Source organism: Crocodylus siamensis, chromosome 11 (genome assembly GCF_052110815.1).
Source record: "Crocodylus siamensis isolate JL-2025a chromosome 11, ASM5211081v1, whole genome shotgun sequence".
Lineage (NCBI taxonomy): Eukaryota > Metazoa > Chordata > Crocodylia > Crocodylidae > Crocodylus > Crocodylus siamensis.
The window spans coordinates 66,446,550-66,463,206 of record NC_143405.1 but is presented as its reverse complement, the minus strand read 5'-3'; the positions used below and the strand labels follow the sequence as shown (position 1 = coordinate 66,463,206).

The 16,657-nt window shown below is 64.9% G+C and overlaps 3 protein-coding genes across 6 annotated transcripts; 1 reads left to right on the top strand and 2 right to left on the bottom strand.

The window, feature by feature from the left end:
• Nucleotides 1-95: 95 nt before the first annotated feature.
• Nucleotides 96-4,135, bottom strand: WDR6 (WD repeat domain 6). The gene is made up of 6 exons (XM_090022725.1): nt 3,953-4,135; nt 1,491-3,870; nt 1,238-1,333; nt 961-1,077; nt 644-762; nt 96-563 (listed from the first exon to the last, which is right to left on the bottom strand). The coding sequence occupies exons 1-6, from the start codon at nt 4,050-4,052 to the stop codon at nt 124-126; spliced, it is 3,252 nt and encodes a 1,083-aa protein (XP_089878851.1). The 5' UTR covers nt 4,053-4,135; the 3' UTR covers nt 96-123.
• Nucleotides 4,136-4,275: 140 nt separating this feature from the next.
• On the bottom strand, nt 4,276-16,081 carry P4HTM (prolyl 4-hydroxylase, transmembrane). Of its 4 annotated transcripts, none has more exons than XM_090022727.1 (10): nt 15,773-16,081; nt 15,597-15,678; nt 14,802-14,876; nt 8,555-8,745; nt 8,387-8,483; nt 6,938-7,100; nt 6,025-6,210; nt 5,622-5,712; nt 5,139-5,250; nt 4,276-4,689 (listed from the first exon to the last, which is right to left on the bottom strand). In XM_090022727.1, exons 1-10 carry the CDS (start codon nt 16,028-16,030, stop codon nt 4,448-4,450), a joined length of 1,497 nt encoding a protein of 498 aa, XP_089878853.1. In that variant the 5' UTR covers nt 16,031-16,081; the 3' UTR covers nt 4,276-4,447. The 4 variants fall into 4 exon arrangements, with proteins under 4 accessions (XP_089878853.1, XP_089878852.1, XP_089878854.1 ...); XM_090022726.1 differs by having other exon boundaries at nt 5,139-5,262; nt 15,773-16,079; XM_090022728.1 differs by lacking the exon at nt 14,802-14,876 and having other exon boundaries at nt 5,139-5,262; nt 15,773-16,075.
• LOC149855982 (secreted frizzled-related protein 5-like) lies at nt 9,987-12,722 on the top strand. Its single transcript, XM_090022551.1, has 4 exons — nt 9,987-10,428; nt 11,065-11,234; nt 11,769-11,858; nt 12,409-12,722. Exons 1-4 carry the CDS (start codon nt 10,118-10,120, stop codon nt 12,720-12,722), a joined length of 885 nt encoding a protein of 294 aa, XP_089878677.1. The 5' UTR covers nt 9,987-10,117.
• Nucleotides 16,082-16,657: the final 576 nt, after the last annotated feature.

Genomic DNA, 16,657 nt, shown 5'->3' with positions numbered 1-16,657 from the left:
AAAATAGGCATGAGGCTCAAGGGCTGAGTGTTCCCTGCAGCAGCTGCATGGTCCCAACCCCTGCCCCCCCTCCCAGGAACGAGTGCCAGCGTGGCCACAGGTCACCAGCCCTTTATTGCCCACTCAGCGTTGGCACCGTACGACCTCCAGGCCCTGCCCGGCCAGTGCACAGCAGTAGCCTGGCTGCTCCTCTGGCCCCGTGGCTTCCCAGCCGTCCAGGTCGGCCACGTCTGCCACAGGGCAAAACCTGGCACCCAGGAAGGCAAGGCCTGCCTTGCCCAGGTGCCACAGCACAAGGCGCTGGTCCACAGAGGCAGAAGCCAGCAGGTCGGGCTGCAACAGCCGCAGCCCTGTCACAGGGGCTGCATGGGCGCTTGGCTGCCGCAGCTGCTCCTGCAGCAGGAGTTGAGTGGTGGCTGCACCCACGGCCACAACGCACACGTGGATGGAGCCATCGTCACTGCCGCTGGCCACCAGGAAGCACCCGCTGGGTGTCTCCAGGATGTGGAGGCTGTTCACGCCGCAGCTGTGTGCCAGGACGGTCAGCACCGGGGCACCCAGGTCTGCAGGGCAGAGGGGCATCAGTGCTGGACTCGCACCACGGGGGGGGGGGGGTGCGGGCAGCAGCCAGAGCATCGCTCACCCCAGGGCTGCGTCTCCTCATCCATTGGCTCCGGGGCTGCCATGACCTGAGCGACAGTGGCGGTGATATCCCAGAAGGCAATGTTGCCATCGGTGGCAGCACTGCACAGGAAGTGCTTCCTGGGGAAACGGGCAGGCTGGGAGCGTAGTCGGGGGCACAGGATGCTCCACACCGTACGGCTCCCGCAGCCAAGGTAGCCCCTGCTGACTCCATGCCTCGACCCCGGGCTGCTCCTTGCCAGGGGCTTGTGGGCAATGCCGGCTGCTGCTTGGGGTCCCTGCCCCTCACCCACCCAGGCAGGAGGGGCTGGCACTCACCTGGCACGGCCAGCCGGCCGGTGCACAAAGGCCTCCACCTGGAGGACGCAGCGCTGGTGGTGGAAGGACTCGGCGACCAGCCGCAGGCGCCGGGCAGCCTCCTGTAGCACAAACAGCCTGCGCCCGCAACGCAATGGGGGTCAGCACCAGGGCAGGGGCTCCCCTAGCTCCCTGCCTCCAGCCAAACCAGCCAAGGGCACTTCCAGCTGGGCCCTTGCGCCCATGGAGCTCTGCCCCCCCACAGCCCCCTCCAAAACCAGCCCCCGCAGGGCCTCACCGCACAGATCCATCGCTGCAGGCAGCAGCCAGGACCAGGCAAGGTGGCGGCAGCTCTGTGGCATCGGTGCCAGCCACAACCGCAATGCGCATGTACCTGGAGCACGTGGCACTGTCACTCCATCTGCAGAACCAGGCCCCAGGGCCCCTGCCCCACGCACAGGAGCAGCATAGCCCTGCCAGCCCCACCCAAAGAGCCCCCAGCCCCTCATCTGGGGCCCATCTGGCACCCGGGGGGGGGGGGGGGGGGTCACCTTGTCTCAGGGTCCATCTTGATGACACGGTGCCTGTTTCTCATGTGGTCCCAGCGCTCGTCCAGCCGGTGGGAGGCCACGTGCAGCACCTGGCAGTTGATGCCAGCTGGGCCCAAGGGGGCTGCGCTCAGCAGCAGCCGGTAGCACTCCAGCTGCGCCCGGCCCCCCGCCGACACCAGCAGGGCCGACAGCTCCCCAGGTGCAGGCTTGCTCCCGGCAGCCACGGCCAAGGCCCTGATGCTAGAGATGTGGTCGCTGAGTGTGGTGAGCGGCGTGGCCGTGCCGTCCTCCGTGTCGAGGGCCAGGACCATGGCTGTGGTGTCCTCGCTGCCCGTGACGAGCACATGCATGGGAGGGTGGCCCGGTCCAAGCACGGCCCCCACATGCCGCACACTTGTGACTTGCCGCCCATGCAGGGCCTCACGCAGCACCTGCAGCCCGGAGGAGCCCGCCTGGCCACAGCAGATGCGCACCGCCCTGGCCTGCACCCAGGCGAAGGCATCCGTGGCCGTGCCACGGTGGTAGCTCCAGGAGCGGTGGCCCCCGCCGCAGGGCAGGCAGCGCAGCAGGGCGCCGGCGCGGGTGCTCCACAGCACGAAACTATCAGCGTGGAAGCCCAGCACCAGCAGGTCGCCGTCGGGTGTGAAGCGCAGCTCCTCCACCCACTCCAGCCCCTTGCCAGGCCTCTGGCGCCGCAGCATCTCCAGCTGCCCGGCTCGCACCCGCAGCTGCCGGAAGCAGCCGTCCCTGCCCGTGCTGTACACCAGGCCCTCGTGGCAGGTCACCGAGGTCACACCTGCCTTCCCATGCAGCCCGAAGAGGAGGGAGACGGGACCCTGCACGGGGGGCTCGTCAGCACGCTCGGGGGCATCTCTGCAGGCCGGGGGCTGCTCACTCTCTCCCTCCCCTCCGGCAGGATCCGGGGCACAGGGGAAGAGCAGCAGGGAGCCCCTGCGGTCGCCGCAGACCCAGAACCCATCCTGGGGCAGGAAGGCAGCACTGGTGTGCCAGCGGTGTTTGCAAGGTGGCAGCAGGTAGCGTCCCCGGGGAATCAGCACCAAGCCCTGGCCCCCAGGGCCGCAGCAGGCCTCCAGCCAGAGCAAGGCACCCTCAGGGCCCGAGGCGAAGAGCACGCAGGTGCCAGGGTCCCTGCCTGGGCGCGGGGCCCAGCTCAGGCTGTGCACCTTGCCTGCAAAGAGCTGCCGCTCCGCCCCACCTGCCACGTGCTCCAAGGGGAAGACCCGGACGAGCCCCGCCAGGCTGCCCATGGCAACCAGCACGGCTCGGCCTGGTGGCCGCGCCACCTCCAGCAGCCCATAGGAGCAGAAGCGCCCGTCCTCCAGCACCAGGCTGCAGCGCCCAGAGCCCACGTCGCAGGCATGGACGGCGCCCGCGTCCGTCAGCACCAGCAACTGGTTGGGATCCACGAACTGCACGGCCCGGGGGGCCCCGCTGCCAGGGGGCATGACCAGGTCCTGCTGCTGCAGCCCGTCCCCACGGAGGTGCCAGAGCCGCGTCCCTGCATCCATCCCGCCCGTGGCCAGCCAGCCCCGCTCCTCATGCACGGCCACGGCCCGGACACCGCGGCCCCGGTGCCCCTGGAAGCTGCGGACGACGTCACCGCCGGGGCTCCACAGCAGGCAGGCGCAGTCCTCGCCAGCGCTGACCAGGCCGTCGTGCAGCAGCTGCACGGCCCACACGCGCGCCTGGTGGCCGTAGCGCACCCAGAGGCAGCGGGCGGGCGCGCGGGGGGCGCGCAGGTCGCCCACATCCCACAGCCGCACGCTGCGGTCGTCAGCGGCGGAGGCCAGCAGCCCGCGCCCAGGCGCGTAGCACATGCTGAAGACGACGCCATCGTGGCCGGTCAGGCGCGCCTGCGGCCGCACCCCACCATCCGCCTGGGTCGCTTCGGCCGCACGCCACACCACCAGCTGCTTGCCCACGGTGCCAGCCACCAGCGCCAGGTCGCACCACGTGTCACCGGCCAGCAGTGCCGAGTAGAGCACACTGTGGTCCTGGCAGCGCGCCTCGCGCAGGGTGCGCCGCGCCGCCCAGTCGAACAGTGCCACGGCGTTGTGGGCCAGCGCCAGGGCCAGCTGCTCGCCCGCGCCCCGCAGCCAGCGCGCGTCCCACACCCAGTCGTGCAGCTCGCAGGGCGGCCCCCGCGGCACCAGCTCCGCCGCGGCCCCGCGCCCGCGCAGCTCCAGCACAGCCAGGCCCTTGCCCCCGAAGGCGGCCAGCGCGTGGCCCGCGGCGCCGGCCAGGGGCTCCCGCCGCTCGCGCAGCCCGTGCACCGTGTGGCCCCGCAGCACCCGCCGCGCCCGGCGCCCCGCGCCCGCACCCGCCGCCGGGCTGTAGAGCACCACGCCGGGGCCCTCGCCTGCAGGGAGGGAGGGAGGGAGGGTCAGGAGAGGGCCCTTCCCGGGGCCCGGCCCCGCGCCCCGGCCCCGCCCCGCACGCACCGGCCAGCAGCACGTCCCCTACGAAGGCGAGTGCGGTGACGGGCGCCACCAGCACCAGCGACTCCATCGCAGCGGCGACCCCAGCCTCGCCCTGCACCATGGCGGCCCCGGCGCGCACGTGGGCCGGCGCCGCGGGAACCCGAGGGCGTGGCCCCCTCCCGCAGCGCACGGCCCCCGCCGGCGGACCAATCCGGCGGCCCCGCACTGCCGGGCGCCGCCGCACTTCCGGGTTCTGCAAAGCGGCGCGCCATTGGCCCGCGGTTGCTAGGGGCGGTGCGCGTCCCGTTACCAGGCCCCCCCCACAGAGCAGGGCCGAGCCCGAGCCTCACAGCCGCCTTTATTGCACCGCCCGGGGGCGCTGCTCGGAGACAGCGACGGCGATGGCGTCATCCTCCCGCGCGTGCGCACCGGGAGGGCCCCGGGCTGCAGGAGCAGGGCACGTGGCAGGGGCGCGGGCAGCGTGCGGAGGGCCGGGCCGGGCCGGCCGAGGAGTCCCTAGAGCTCCGCGTGCTTATCACTGTCCGGCGTGTCCGCCGCCCGCTGGCTCTGGGCCGCCGCACCCTCGCCTGCGCCCACATCCACGTCCTCGCCCACGTAGCGAGCCACCTCCTGCTGGAACTGCAGCTGGCGCCACCGGTTGGGGTCCACGTTGATCCAGTTGTTAGCTACCCACTTGGTGCCCTGCGTGACCAGGCAGCCCCCGTGCAGCGAGTACTCGTCCAGCTCGCCCACCCAGCCTGCAGGGCAACGGCAGCACGCTGTGCGCGGGGCAGGCCGCACGGCCCAGCACCACAGGGCAGGGCAGCTCCTCCCCCCCTCGGGCTCTCCCGCTGCCTCCCGGGCCAGATCTCCGCGTGCAGGGGTAGCCAGGTGCCACCCACCACAGGGTGGGGCCGGACAGCCTGGGCCTCGCTGCCTGCAGCTGACAAGGACAGAGCCTAGCGTCTCGCAGGCCACTAGCTCCTCCGCGCGCTGCCTGCCAAGGTCACGAGCCTGCACACTGGCCCTGCAGCCTCCCGGGACGGGCAGGGGTCCCACAGCCCACGGTGGGGACAGCAGGAAGCGATTCCAGCTCAAGGCTGCAGACCCCCCCCATCTCCCTTGTGCGTGTGATGCCCTGGGGTCCCCCGCACCAGCAGCCAGGAGGCAGCAGAGCCCGTTCACCCTGCCCCGTGGCAGGCAGTACCTTCCCCATCCGACAGGTAGTTGTACCAGAAGACAGCCGTGCCCTGCCGAGGCTTCACGCGCAGGTTGCCCTTGTCACAGTTCTTCCGGGTGTCTCGCAGATCAACATCGTTCTGGATCAGAGACTGAGACGTACGATACAGCAGTGTGCCAGAGTGCTGAGCACACGACACCACTGCGCCCCTGGCCCGGCCCACAACAGACAGCCCCGGCTTGCCTCAGGAACAGCCCCGTCGAGCTCTGATTTCAGCTGCTGCCCCTAGATGCTCCATGCCCCCCCCTAGCAGGGCACCACCTCAACCCCTGAGAACCATGCTCTGCGCCTTCCTGGATGTGGGCACTATTGGACTATGAAATGCAAGGGCCCAGGATGTGACAGAGAGTTGCAAGGGTAGGCATAAGGAACCCAAGACCCAGACCCTGCCTTGCCCTGGGCATGAGAGGCTCCAGTTCACATCATGGGGGCCAGAGGTGGCTGTATTACCATCTCCTCATAGGTTCTGTTGTCAGCAATGGGGAAGACCGTCTCGCCACCCCCGGTCACGTTGTTCAGGTAGAACAGCACCGTCACGTAGCTGCGAGAAAGCACGGTTGAGGGGGCGCAGCCTGCAGCTCGGACACCAGGCTCCCGCCATCACCCAGGGGCTGGGCTGGGTTGCTGTCTGGGGAGCAGAGTTGGGCAGAAACACTCTGGCAAGGAGGGCCCAGTGCTTGCCTCTGCCAGGGTCAGCCCCCTGCTTCTCCCCGGGCTTCCCCCTCTCCTGCACCCTCTGGAGCTGGCTCCCGAGGTCACAGTCAGACCAGCCACACATACAAGGCCCCCAGCATCTGACAACTGCACAGATCCTGCTTCCGGCTCGAGCCCCCTCCCCTCCAGCCCTGCTCACCGGCACGAGGTCTCGAAGGGAGCACTCTCATTGGCCACCAGCTTGGTGTGGCTGCAGGCGGTCTCGGGGAACACAGGCCCACTGTCCATGTGGGCATGGTAGTGCCCTCCCTGGTCATACCGCACCACCTGTAGTGGTTCACTGTGCTCCACGATCTCTGGGGGCAGGCGCGTCAGGCGCATCACCCTGGGGGCAAGGGACAGAGCAGGTGAGGCAGGAGTGGCACTGAGGGAGAGGCTGCCAGCTCTGCAGCTCAGAAGCCTACCCCCAATTCAGGTCCCCCAGGACTACCCATGACATGCAGGGCAGTCCCAAACCTGTATGGGGATGGCCCTGCCTGGGGGACTGTCCCTGAGGGCAGGTGGAGAGGGAGGCAAGGAGCACAGGCCCTGGGACCATGCACATTGACAGTGCTCATACAACCCTGCTTCCCAACCTGGATGAAGACAGCAGGCTCAGCCCTCCCCTGGTGGGGTTTCAGTCGCAGCTCTGGCATCACTGACTGGGGAGGAAACCCCCTTCCTAATGCCTTGGTTCTGCCTAATTGGGACTCAGGTGAGACATGCAATCAACCCAGTAATTGCTGGCAACCCAGTAACGGGAAAATTGCTGCTCTCCCCCAATCAGTCTTCCTGTCAGTTCTAATTAATTATCCCCCCACCAGCTCCATGGAGTCTTTGTGGCTCTGCAGGGCTGCCCCGGAAGCAGGATGTGCTGGAGGCTTGACTCTGCACAGCGTGAGCTGCGTTAGCAGATGAATTAGAGTCCTAATGGGAAACTGGGCTCTTCTCCTTCCAGCGGGGTGAACACTAACAAGACAGGCCGTGGTTGTCCCAGCAGGGCTCTGCGTGGGCAGACAGCTCGGCTGTGAGCGTGTGGACGCCGTCTCCACCCCTTTCCCCAGACCCCGAACCTTTGCCGTATGGCCCTCATGACGTGGTGGGCACCCTCGCCTTGGTACAGCCACGTGTGCTGGCTGTTCCGCACCAGCTCGCTCATCTTCACAGTCCGGCTCCCCATGTACTTGTGGAAGTCGCGGATGTTAAGCTGCTTGAACTCCTCCAAGCTCAGCACGCCTGCAGGAGAGAGGGTCAGCAGCTGGCTCTGAGCAGTGCGCACGACCTGTGCCTCGCCCTCAGAAAGGCACCGCTGGGCTTTGTCCTAGAAAAGGGCAAACCCTTGCGAGTGCCCACAGCTGTGTGTGCCTGGCTGAGGGGTGCACACAACAGGCATGACCTGGAGACGACAGCACGTGCCTGTGTTGTGTGGGGAGACACGTCCTGCAGAGGATATTCCACCCAGATAGGAGTGTGCTAGGGCAGGGCTTTGCTTTTCCAGAGGAAGCCAGCCTGTGCAGTGAAGCGCAGGGGAGATTGCAGCCCCCAGCTGGTGCTTCCAGGGCCTCGGTGCCCCTTGTCCAAAGGGGTGCCTGGTCACAGGGTCAGCTTGGGATAGCTCCCCCAGTGTGGGCACAGCCAGACTGCTGGCTGCCTCCACTTCCAGCTGCCTGCATACATCTTCTCCCTGCTGCCCTTCCCCTTCCCACTGCCCACGACACTGCCACGTCCGGGGCTGACCCAGCCTGCCCCTGCTGCGGGCAACAATGGAGGGAAGCAGAGGCCTAGAAATGAGGCCCTGCCAGTGGCACAGAGCCGGGCACAGGAGCTGGCCCCGAGGCTTCCCCTCCCTGAGCGCTCACAGCAGGGAAGCCGCAGACGGCTAGCTCCTCCGCCCGCTGCCTGCCAAGGAGGTCACGAGCCACAAGAGCATGGGGCCAGCGCGGGGGCGGCTCCCTGGTCCCGGCGTGGCTCAGCGTGCCAGGCGACTGGAAGTGAGTGGGCCCAGCCTGTGCATGCACTTGATTTAACCAGGAAATGGAGAGGCACTCCATTGAGAGTGCTCTAATTAGAGGGGGACCAGGCCAGCAGGAGGCCGGGGGGAGGGGGGCTCTGGGAACACTCGCACACTTGGGTGGGGTGGGGTGGGGTGGGCAGGGAGGGAGAAGGGCAAAGTGACCTGCCCATGCACCGTGGCATCTCACGCAGCGCCCCGGCCTCCACAGTGCTACCTACCCTGGGACTCCAGCCCCCCCCGTGAACAGACCCACAGGCCTCCCTGGCTCAGCCACCCCAGGGCCAGTTCCACAGGTGCTGTGCAGCTGGCAGAGAGCACGGGCTGCGGGGCCTAGGGCAGGCCAAAGGCTCTGCAGACAGGATGTGGCATGGGCTCTGGCCACTTCTTCCCCATGGGGCGGGGGCCAGGGCAGGAAATCTGCTGCAGAACAGATGCGGGCAAGGCCCATGCATCCAAGCCACGGGGGCTCCATCACACTGGGGGAGGGTTGCCCCAGGGCTGCACTCACCATTGCCATCAGGATCTGCCTTGACTGCAGTGTACATCTCCCGGACGCTCTCGGGGGTCATCCACCGGCCGCTTCCCAGGCGGGTGTGCGTCAGCACCTGCAGCCACAGACCATAGGTCACCCAGGGGCACAGAGTGGTCTTGCTCCGGCCCCCTTTCCCTCCTCTACCTCCTTCAGCTGCAGCTGCCCATCTTGGTTGTGGTCCAGTAGGTTGAAGATGTCCATCTGGCTGATCTCAATCATCTCCATGGCCTCCTCGTAGTCGTCGGTGGGCAGGATCTGGCTCTTCTGCAGCCCCTTCAGCTGGGCCAGGTGGATGATCAGCTTGCACTCCTCCTCAGTCAGGAAGTCAGGAATTTCTGCAGAGAGAAGGGGAGCTAGTTGGAAAATCCCAGAGCTTCCCCAGGACGTGGGGAGCCGGGGCCTGGCTGGTGGCAGGCAGCTACGCTGGAGGGGCAGATGAGGCACTCGCGTTAACAAAACTGTCAGGCATGTCGACCTCCCCTGCCCTCAGGACAGGAATTCAGTGTGTGGTAGATGGTCACACATGGCCTGGCACAGCCCCTACACCCCAGGGCCCAGAGCAACCACCAATGGACTTGCTCAGCACCCGCAGCGAGAAGCTCTCAGCTCAGGACACCATGGATGTGGGTTTGTATTTGAGGGTCGGCTGGAGGCCATGACAGCTGCACAGTGCCCAGGGCCAGCTTTGCCCTGGACCCCACAGGAATCTCACTCCACCTGGCCCTGGTCAGCAGCACAAAGCTGGGCACAGGCAGCTAATGCCAAGAGGGCCTGGCATTTTGAAAGCAAAACCATCTCCCTGTGCCCACGTGGTTGGGGGAGTTCTGGCTGAACGGTGCCTGGAGCACACAGCGGCAGCCACAGGACGCAGGGAGGCTCCATGGGACATGCCACCTAAGTTCAAACAGCCCCAGACAGTTGAGGGTGAGGACAAGAGCTGCTGCAGGAGTGCTCCCAGCTCCTGCTCTATGGCTGTGACCCAGAACCTCTGCAGCGGTCAGAGCCAGGGCCAAGACAGCCACCTGCTTCCCAGGCAGCCGGCTCCAGCCGCAGCCACGGCCTCTTGGACAGAGGGGTCCCTGAGGCACGCACCACACACCCCACAGTGACCAGCAGGACACAGGCCAGCCCCTCGGGAGGTGGACAGTGAAACAACTGCCTGGGCATCTGAACTGCAGGCCACATGAGAGCGCCTCTCCCCGAGCCCTGCAGCAGGGCTCCCTGCCAGTGCCCTGCCACCGGCGGCACGATGCCAGCGACCCTGTGTGAGCCAGTGCGAAAGCTCCCTGCAGCAGTTAAGTGCTGGCTGGGCGCCCAGCCTGCTGCCCTTAACAATGGCTGGAGCTAAGCAAATGGCTCCTAATTGACTTTGGGCGACACTTGATTGCTCCTCTGCAAAAACAAAGGAGCGGGAAGCATCAGGGTTTATACAACAACAACGACTAATCCGGGAGGCGGGAGCAGGGGGTGGGCCTCAGAGACCTGTCAGGCAGAGAGTCAATCAGGGTCAGGGGCCAAGCAGCACCTTCTGGTCCAAGCCAAGCCCCCCAGGAAACAGGAAATCAGGGCAATTGGCAAGCAGAAGGGCAGCATTGTCTCCCCCAGAGAGGGCTGCCCCAGCCAGACTGGATTAGCACAGGGACTCCCGGCCTATAAAAGCCAGGGGCTGAGGGCAACGGCACATCTGCTGCCTGCCTCCCACCAGAGATGGGTCCAAAGAGTGGCAGGGGCTGGGTGCTGACGTGGCCATGGCTGCTGGCCCTGCTGGGCACGGGCCACCTGGCTGCCCAGGGGAACACCCTGCCCAGGACCTCGCAGTGCGTGCCTGTCCCCAAGAGCATGGCCCTGTGCTACGGCCTCGGCTACACCAACATGAGGATGCCCAACCTGCTGGAGCACGAGACCGTGGCCGAGGCCACTCAGCAGGCCTCCAGCTGGCTGCCTTTGCTGGCCAGGGAGTGCCACCCGGATGCCCGGATCCTGCTCTGCTCGCTCCTTGCTCCCGTCTGCCTGGAAAGGTAAGCTGCCACCATCTTGCCAGGGGAGCGGAAGGTGCCTGTGGCTGGTTGGCATCTCCAGCCCCTTGCTGTGCACCCGCCTGGCACAGGGCTCTTCCTGCCAGCTTCCACCTCAGGCTACACTCGGCATGCCAGCAGCCCCACACGGACCCTGCGACTGCCCCGCTTCCCTGCCCCAGCCCCTCTGTACCCCCCCAGGCTCATCCCATGCTGCTTTCTGCCTGGGGCATGCAAGCAGCTTACCCTCCCCGGACATTCCCCTACCTGCCCCGGAGCCACAAACCCCTCAGCATCCCACAGCCACCTGTGCTGCCTGTCAGGGAGGCGTGGGAAGGAGGCAGCTCCCTGGCCTTCCCTGGGCTCAGGCACTTCGCTCCCACTGCTCACCCTTGTCCCTGCAGCAAGGGCTGTCTGACAGGCTGGTGTAGCAGAGGGGTCCCCAGATACAAGGCTCCATTTGGTTCCCAACCTGGAGGGCACAGGGCCAGAAGAGCATGGTCCCCTATCTAACAGATGGGGACAAATGAGGCCTGGGCTGAGAAAGGTGCAGGGCAATGGATAGGGAGTGTGAGCCCCTAAGCAGGCTCTGGAAGGCTATGGGGAAAGGCTCACCTCAATCCCACCAACTCTCTCCAGCTTCATCTACCCATGCCGCAGCCTGTGCGAGGCCGTGCGGAGCAGCTGCGCCCCCATCATGGAGTGCTATGGCTACCCATGGCCTGAAATCCTGAACTGCGCCAAGTTCCCTGCGGATCACAGCCTGTGCATCGCAGCCATCACCCCCGAAGAGACTGCCAGCCGGAGAGGTAAGGAGCCTCCTAACCCACCCTGCTGTCCAGGGCATTGAGAAGCATCCTGCTACAGGGGCAACACTCTATTTCCAAGGTTAAAACCTCCCACGCCTCAGACAGCAGAAACAGCCACAGAGTTCATCTAAGATTCCTCCCCACGGGCCTGACCTGCCCAGGACTCCTGGGGGCTTCTCAGATAGTGGCGGAGTAGCAGCTCTGAGGAAAAGCCAGCTCCTCTGTGCTGCTCTGAGCTAACTGCCCTTACACCTGTGCAGCCCTGGTGCTGGCCTCGCCACACCCAAGGTTTGGGTGTCTGTGGAGGACCTAGCCCAGATAACCCACGTTTCCAGGGGCAAGGAAGCAGTCCAGCCAGGGCTCCAGCTCTCACTAGACACCAGTCAGGAGGCAAAGAGCTGGAGGAAACGGCCCAAGCAAAGCAAAGAGGGGACAGCCAAGGGAGAGGCAGAAGCTGCCTGAGCTGTCCTTCCTATGCCCCTAGGGTAGTGGGCTAGTTGTGCACAAGGAAGGCTCTGATGCCTTCTCTTACAGCCGTACCACGAGCCAGCTGCAACGACTGTGAGCTCCAGGAGGCCGGCACTACCAGGGAGGTCCTGGAGGGCTTCTGTGCCAGCGACTTCAGTGAGTACCGTGCTTCTCCCCCAGCTGGCTTGGGGAGCTGCAGACCCCCAGGGGGTGGAGGGGAGCCAAGCAGCTTGAGTGTCTCCATGGCGGGCAGCACCCAGCGGGGTCAGGCCAGTGGCTCTCGTAACTCCTATCCACATCACGCCCAGAAACTCACTGTCTTTGCTCAAGCGAAGGGCTGGGAGCAAAGGGGCTGTCCACAGCCATCAGCCATGCCATCCCCCACAGCACCAGTGCTGAGCCCAGTCCTGCCACTGCCTGGGTCTCTGGAACAGAGGTGGAGCTGGAGGTCAGGGCAGGGCTGTGGGGGGCCCTTGCCCAGCTGCTTCAAGTGATCCTGGCACCCCCTTCACTCTCTCTGCTCCAGCAAAGAGCAAGAGCAGAGAGCTAGGATCAGGTCCAGGGAACACGTGGGCCTGCTCAGGAAGCTCCCAAGCTCCGTGCAGTCGCACTGATTGGGTAGGGAGGGGAAGCCTGGAGCTGGCTTTTTGGCTGCAGGAGGGACCCCACTAGGACATCTCCATGTGTCTGTCTCCTGCTCCCCCAGCCGCAAAAATCCGCATATCCCGGAGGAACGTGACGTCTACCCTGGCTGGCTTCAGCCTGGACACCAGGGTGGAGATGCTGAAGCACGGCCCCCTGCTGTGGGCCGACACCTACCCCAAGCTGCAGCAGTGGCTGGACCTGGACGCCACGTGTGTGCACAACATCATGCGGGGGACACAGGCAGGTGTCTATGTCGTCAGTGGGACCATGCACCAGGGCCGCCTGGTGGTGAACAAGGCCTACGACTGGCACAGAAGGAACCGAGCCCTGCAGCTGGCTGTGCGGCGCTGGAAGCAGCACCGGTGCCGCAGATAGGCTGGCAGGCTGCTGCCTCCCCAGGCCTAGAGCACGACCCGTGCCAGCCCTGGCCAGGGGAAGGGGCTTGGAGCACCAGGCGCTTGAGTGGGTCAGATGTAGTTGCTAGCCAGGGTCCAGGCCAGAGCATTACACCATGGGATCCCTGTAAGAGGCTAGGGAGGCACTGCTGCTCCAGAGGGCACAGCACTCTCCTCCCGCCACACTGGAGCCCAGCTGGAAGCATCACAGCGAAAGTGAAGGGGACCCCTTAGGTCAGAGCTGCCCCATGGAGACACCCACTAATTAGCCCTGCCTGTTCCCTCCCAGCAACATGCCATAGGCACTTCAGCGCTGTTACTGATCTTCAACACAGGGCCACAGGCTGTTCCAGGCACAGAGGTATCATGTGGGTCACCTGCCTGGCAGGAAGAGACAAGGGAGCTGTATCCTCCATCACACCTTGTACCTCCCAGGCTCCCTGTGCAGGGGAGCAAGGGCTTAGTTTTGTACCGCGCTAGCACAAGGCAGCACTGAGCGCAGCCCTCTGGCAGCCTCAACCCTGCAGCACCAGGCCAGGGCCAGAGCAGGGAGAGGCAAGGCCAGCATGAGAGAGTTCTGCTCTCCCACTCCCACAGAAGTTCAGGGCAGTGGGCAAACTGGAGAAGGCAGAAAGCAGGGCAGTTGGAGGCGGTTCAGGGAGCTGGAGAGGCAAGGTTATTATGGTAATATCTTTTATTGCACCAACTGCTCGTTAGCACCTTTGTTAGCACCTAATGATGCCCCTGACCTAGTGCCCTGGAGAAAGGGAAGCCCCAGGGCAGGATTTACTGCTTTCCTACAACAGGGAAGCTGATCACCAGCAAATCACTGTAAACATCCCCTAGCTGGAGATGCATCTGATACCATTGTCTCCCTAATGATGGCACTAATTGGCCACGAGACTTCCCTAAAGTCAGGGATGGAGTCCCCAGGCCTTCCCCTATTGAAATAGGGTCAGGGAGGTCAGCTGGGCCCCGGCCCCTGTGTCAGGAGGGAAGATTCCCCCTTAGTTGTCAGTCCAGCTCAGCACTGCCAGCTGGTCTGTGAACAGCCAGGCTGCACAGGCCTTGCCTACGGTATGGAGTTAGCTGGGAACTGCTCAAGAAAGATGTGCACTGACAGCCAGGGAATGCAGGGGTGAGGGAGACTTCCCACTGCCCCCCTTACCCAGTGAGCTCTCCAGTCCCAGGACAAAGCAGAGCCAGCTAGAAGGAGGCCTCTTTTTGAACTTTGAGTACATTCCTGTAGCACTGCCTCTCCAGAGCAAGTCCTCCCGTGTCAGACAGAGGGGCTGGAGTGCCAGGCTAAGTCTGCTGATGGTCCACAGCTTTCCTGAAGGCTGGGACCAGCTCTCTGAAATAAACAGCATTCACAAAGACAAAACAGCCAGGACCCAGGGAAACTGGACTAGCAAAACCCAATTGTCCTGTACCCCCAGGCCACACTCTGTCTCACTGCTCTTATCATGGGGGTGACTGTTGGAAGATATTCACTCCACATCTGGGTCCTCTCCCACTGCCAGAAGGAACACTGTTGGAACGTGTGAGTTATGAATACTGTGTATTCAGACCCGATGATGACCGAGCTGCAGGTTTCTGAAGGATGCTTGTTGCATTAAAGGGATCCAACAAGAAACGTGTGTGGTTCGCTCTGTGTCAGCCACTGTGCCTGCCTTTCCCTATCAGAGGAAGGGACAGTGCCATGCAGAAGTCAGTGATAGTGCTGTGCCAGTACCTGCCCTAGGCACAGTTTCTCTCTGCCCTACCAAGAGAGCTCAGGAATCGTTACTGCCAGGAAGATGAATGCAGGCACTTCCCAGTGGGACAGAGAGAACTTCCAGGAAGCCTAGAACCAAGTGCCAGGAGAACCAGGCTGTCCATGGGGGTCAAAATGCAGGATGGAGTGGGTTTCACATGGAGGGCTTTTGTGCCTGTGGAAAGGGAAAGGAGCGTGAGCTCAGGGCCATGCACAGGGGCTACAGGAGGCCACCCCCTCACCAACTTGTCACCCATTTCCTCTGTCAGTGCCCCTACCACAGACCTGGCCGACCACTCTTACCAGAGGACCAGGACCCTCTGCCCCCTCCCTTGCCCTCAGCGAGCTCTGCAGCACTCCCAGCAAGCACTTTGGTCCCTAGATTTAAAACAAAAGCAAGGCAGGGATGTTTGGGGGTGGGGGGAAACCCTGGGAAAAACCCCAGCCAGCCCTCCAAACCCACTCTTCTCAACAGTTGCCACAAGCGACCAGCCTCTGTTCACAAGGGAGTGAAACAACTAGAGCGGCTGCTTGCCTGGGCAGCACCTTGCCAGGCAGGGAGCATGAGTGACCACAAGGCCTTTCCTCGCTTCCTGATCGAGAGGAAAAGAAAGTTCCTTACAAAGCCCCTGGCCCCAACCCCACGCAGCAACTGCGATCAGACCAAGCAGCCCCGCTTGCGCTGGCAGCACTCTGCGCCCATGTCGCTCGGGAGCCCGGCACTGCCTCCCTCTGCACATCTTCCTAGCTGCCCTGGCACTGTGTCTCGACATGAGGAGGTGCCCACATGATCCGTCTCCCGCAGGCAGGCGCCAGCACCGCTCTGCCCCGCACCTGGCAGGACTCATGGGCAGCGTGCCCGAGGGCAAACGAACAGGCCCGTCCTCCTTCCCCATCCGCTCACAGGCTGACCAGAAGCACCGCGGCTGCCTGTGATGGGCGCTGCTGCCCTGGCCAACTGCGCTCATGCGGGTCTGTGTGCAAGCGCGGCCCGCGGCCCTGCAGCCCATGCACAGGGACGGGCGGGCGGCGGTGGGGGACCGCGGAGCTTCCCGGACGCGCGAGCCCCGGCCCGCCTTGCCTTGCCCCGCGCCTTACCGAAGAGCAGTGGCTTCAGGCTGAGGGTCCTCATGACGTGCACCCGGCCTGGCACCAGCTCCAGCCGCTGCTCATGGCCGACCTGAGGGGAGAGACGGGGGTCAGAGGTCACAGCCCCTGGGCACTGATGCGCTGTCTCAGGTCAGGGGTCACAGGTCATGCCCCCCGGGCCTTGCCTTGATGCCCTCGCGGCGGGGCAGGGCAGCGGTGGGGGCGGGGCCGGGGCTCGGGGCTGCGGGAGGCAGGTCCGGGTCGGGGTCGGCGTCGCCCGCACTGAGGTGCACGAAGAGCAGCAGCCCCAGCACGTTGAGCACGTAGAGATGCGCAAAGACCATGAGCACCACGAAGTAGGGCCGCGAGCACACGGGCCGCGGGCGCCCGCCTGGGGGCCCGGGTAGCGGCCGCCCCTCCGCCGCCCCCCCTGCCGCCGCCATTGCTGGTCTCCCGGCAACCGTCGCCGCGGCAACACGTCACCACGCACGCGTCGCGCGCTCTCATCAAGGATGCCTCCATCTTAGCTAAGGGCAAGCCGGCTTCGGGCGGGCGGGCGAGGAAGAGCGAGGTGGCGGACATCTTTAGTGAGGGCACGCCCCCCCCGGAGCGAGTGGCCATCTTGAGTGAAGACAGCCTCTGGCTTCAGGCGCAGCCATAGCTAGTGAGGGCACGTGTGGCCTGCGGTGTCTCCGCGCCGTTGTCTGTCCTCTGCCGCGGCCGACCTTCCCCCGTTGTCTTCCGCTACGAAACCGGACACCCTGCGTCCACTTTTTCAGTGAAAAATAGAGGACATAAAGGCGTCGTGTTTCGCATCACTGGAGGAGAGGCGGCAGAGCAGCAGAGCACCCGCGTGTCCTCTGCGATGGCTTGCAGCCAGGAGGCATCTTCTGCTGTGGACCGGGGGCGGGGGCCCCCTCCACCCCGCAGGGCCAGGAGGGGGTACAGGGCAGGCGAGGGGCAGAGGTGACACCTTTTATTAAACCAACTACAAAGCCTGGTGGCTGCAAGGCCCCATTCGCTTGCGCCGAGCTGTGGGGTACACCCCCCAGGCACAGGAAAGCAAGGAG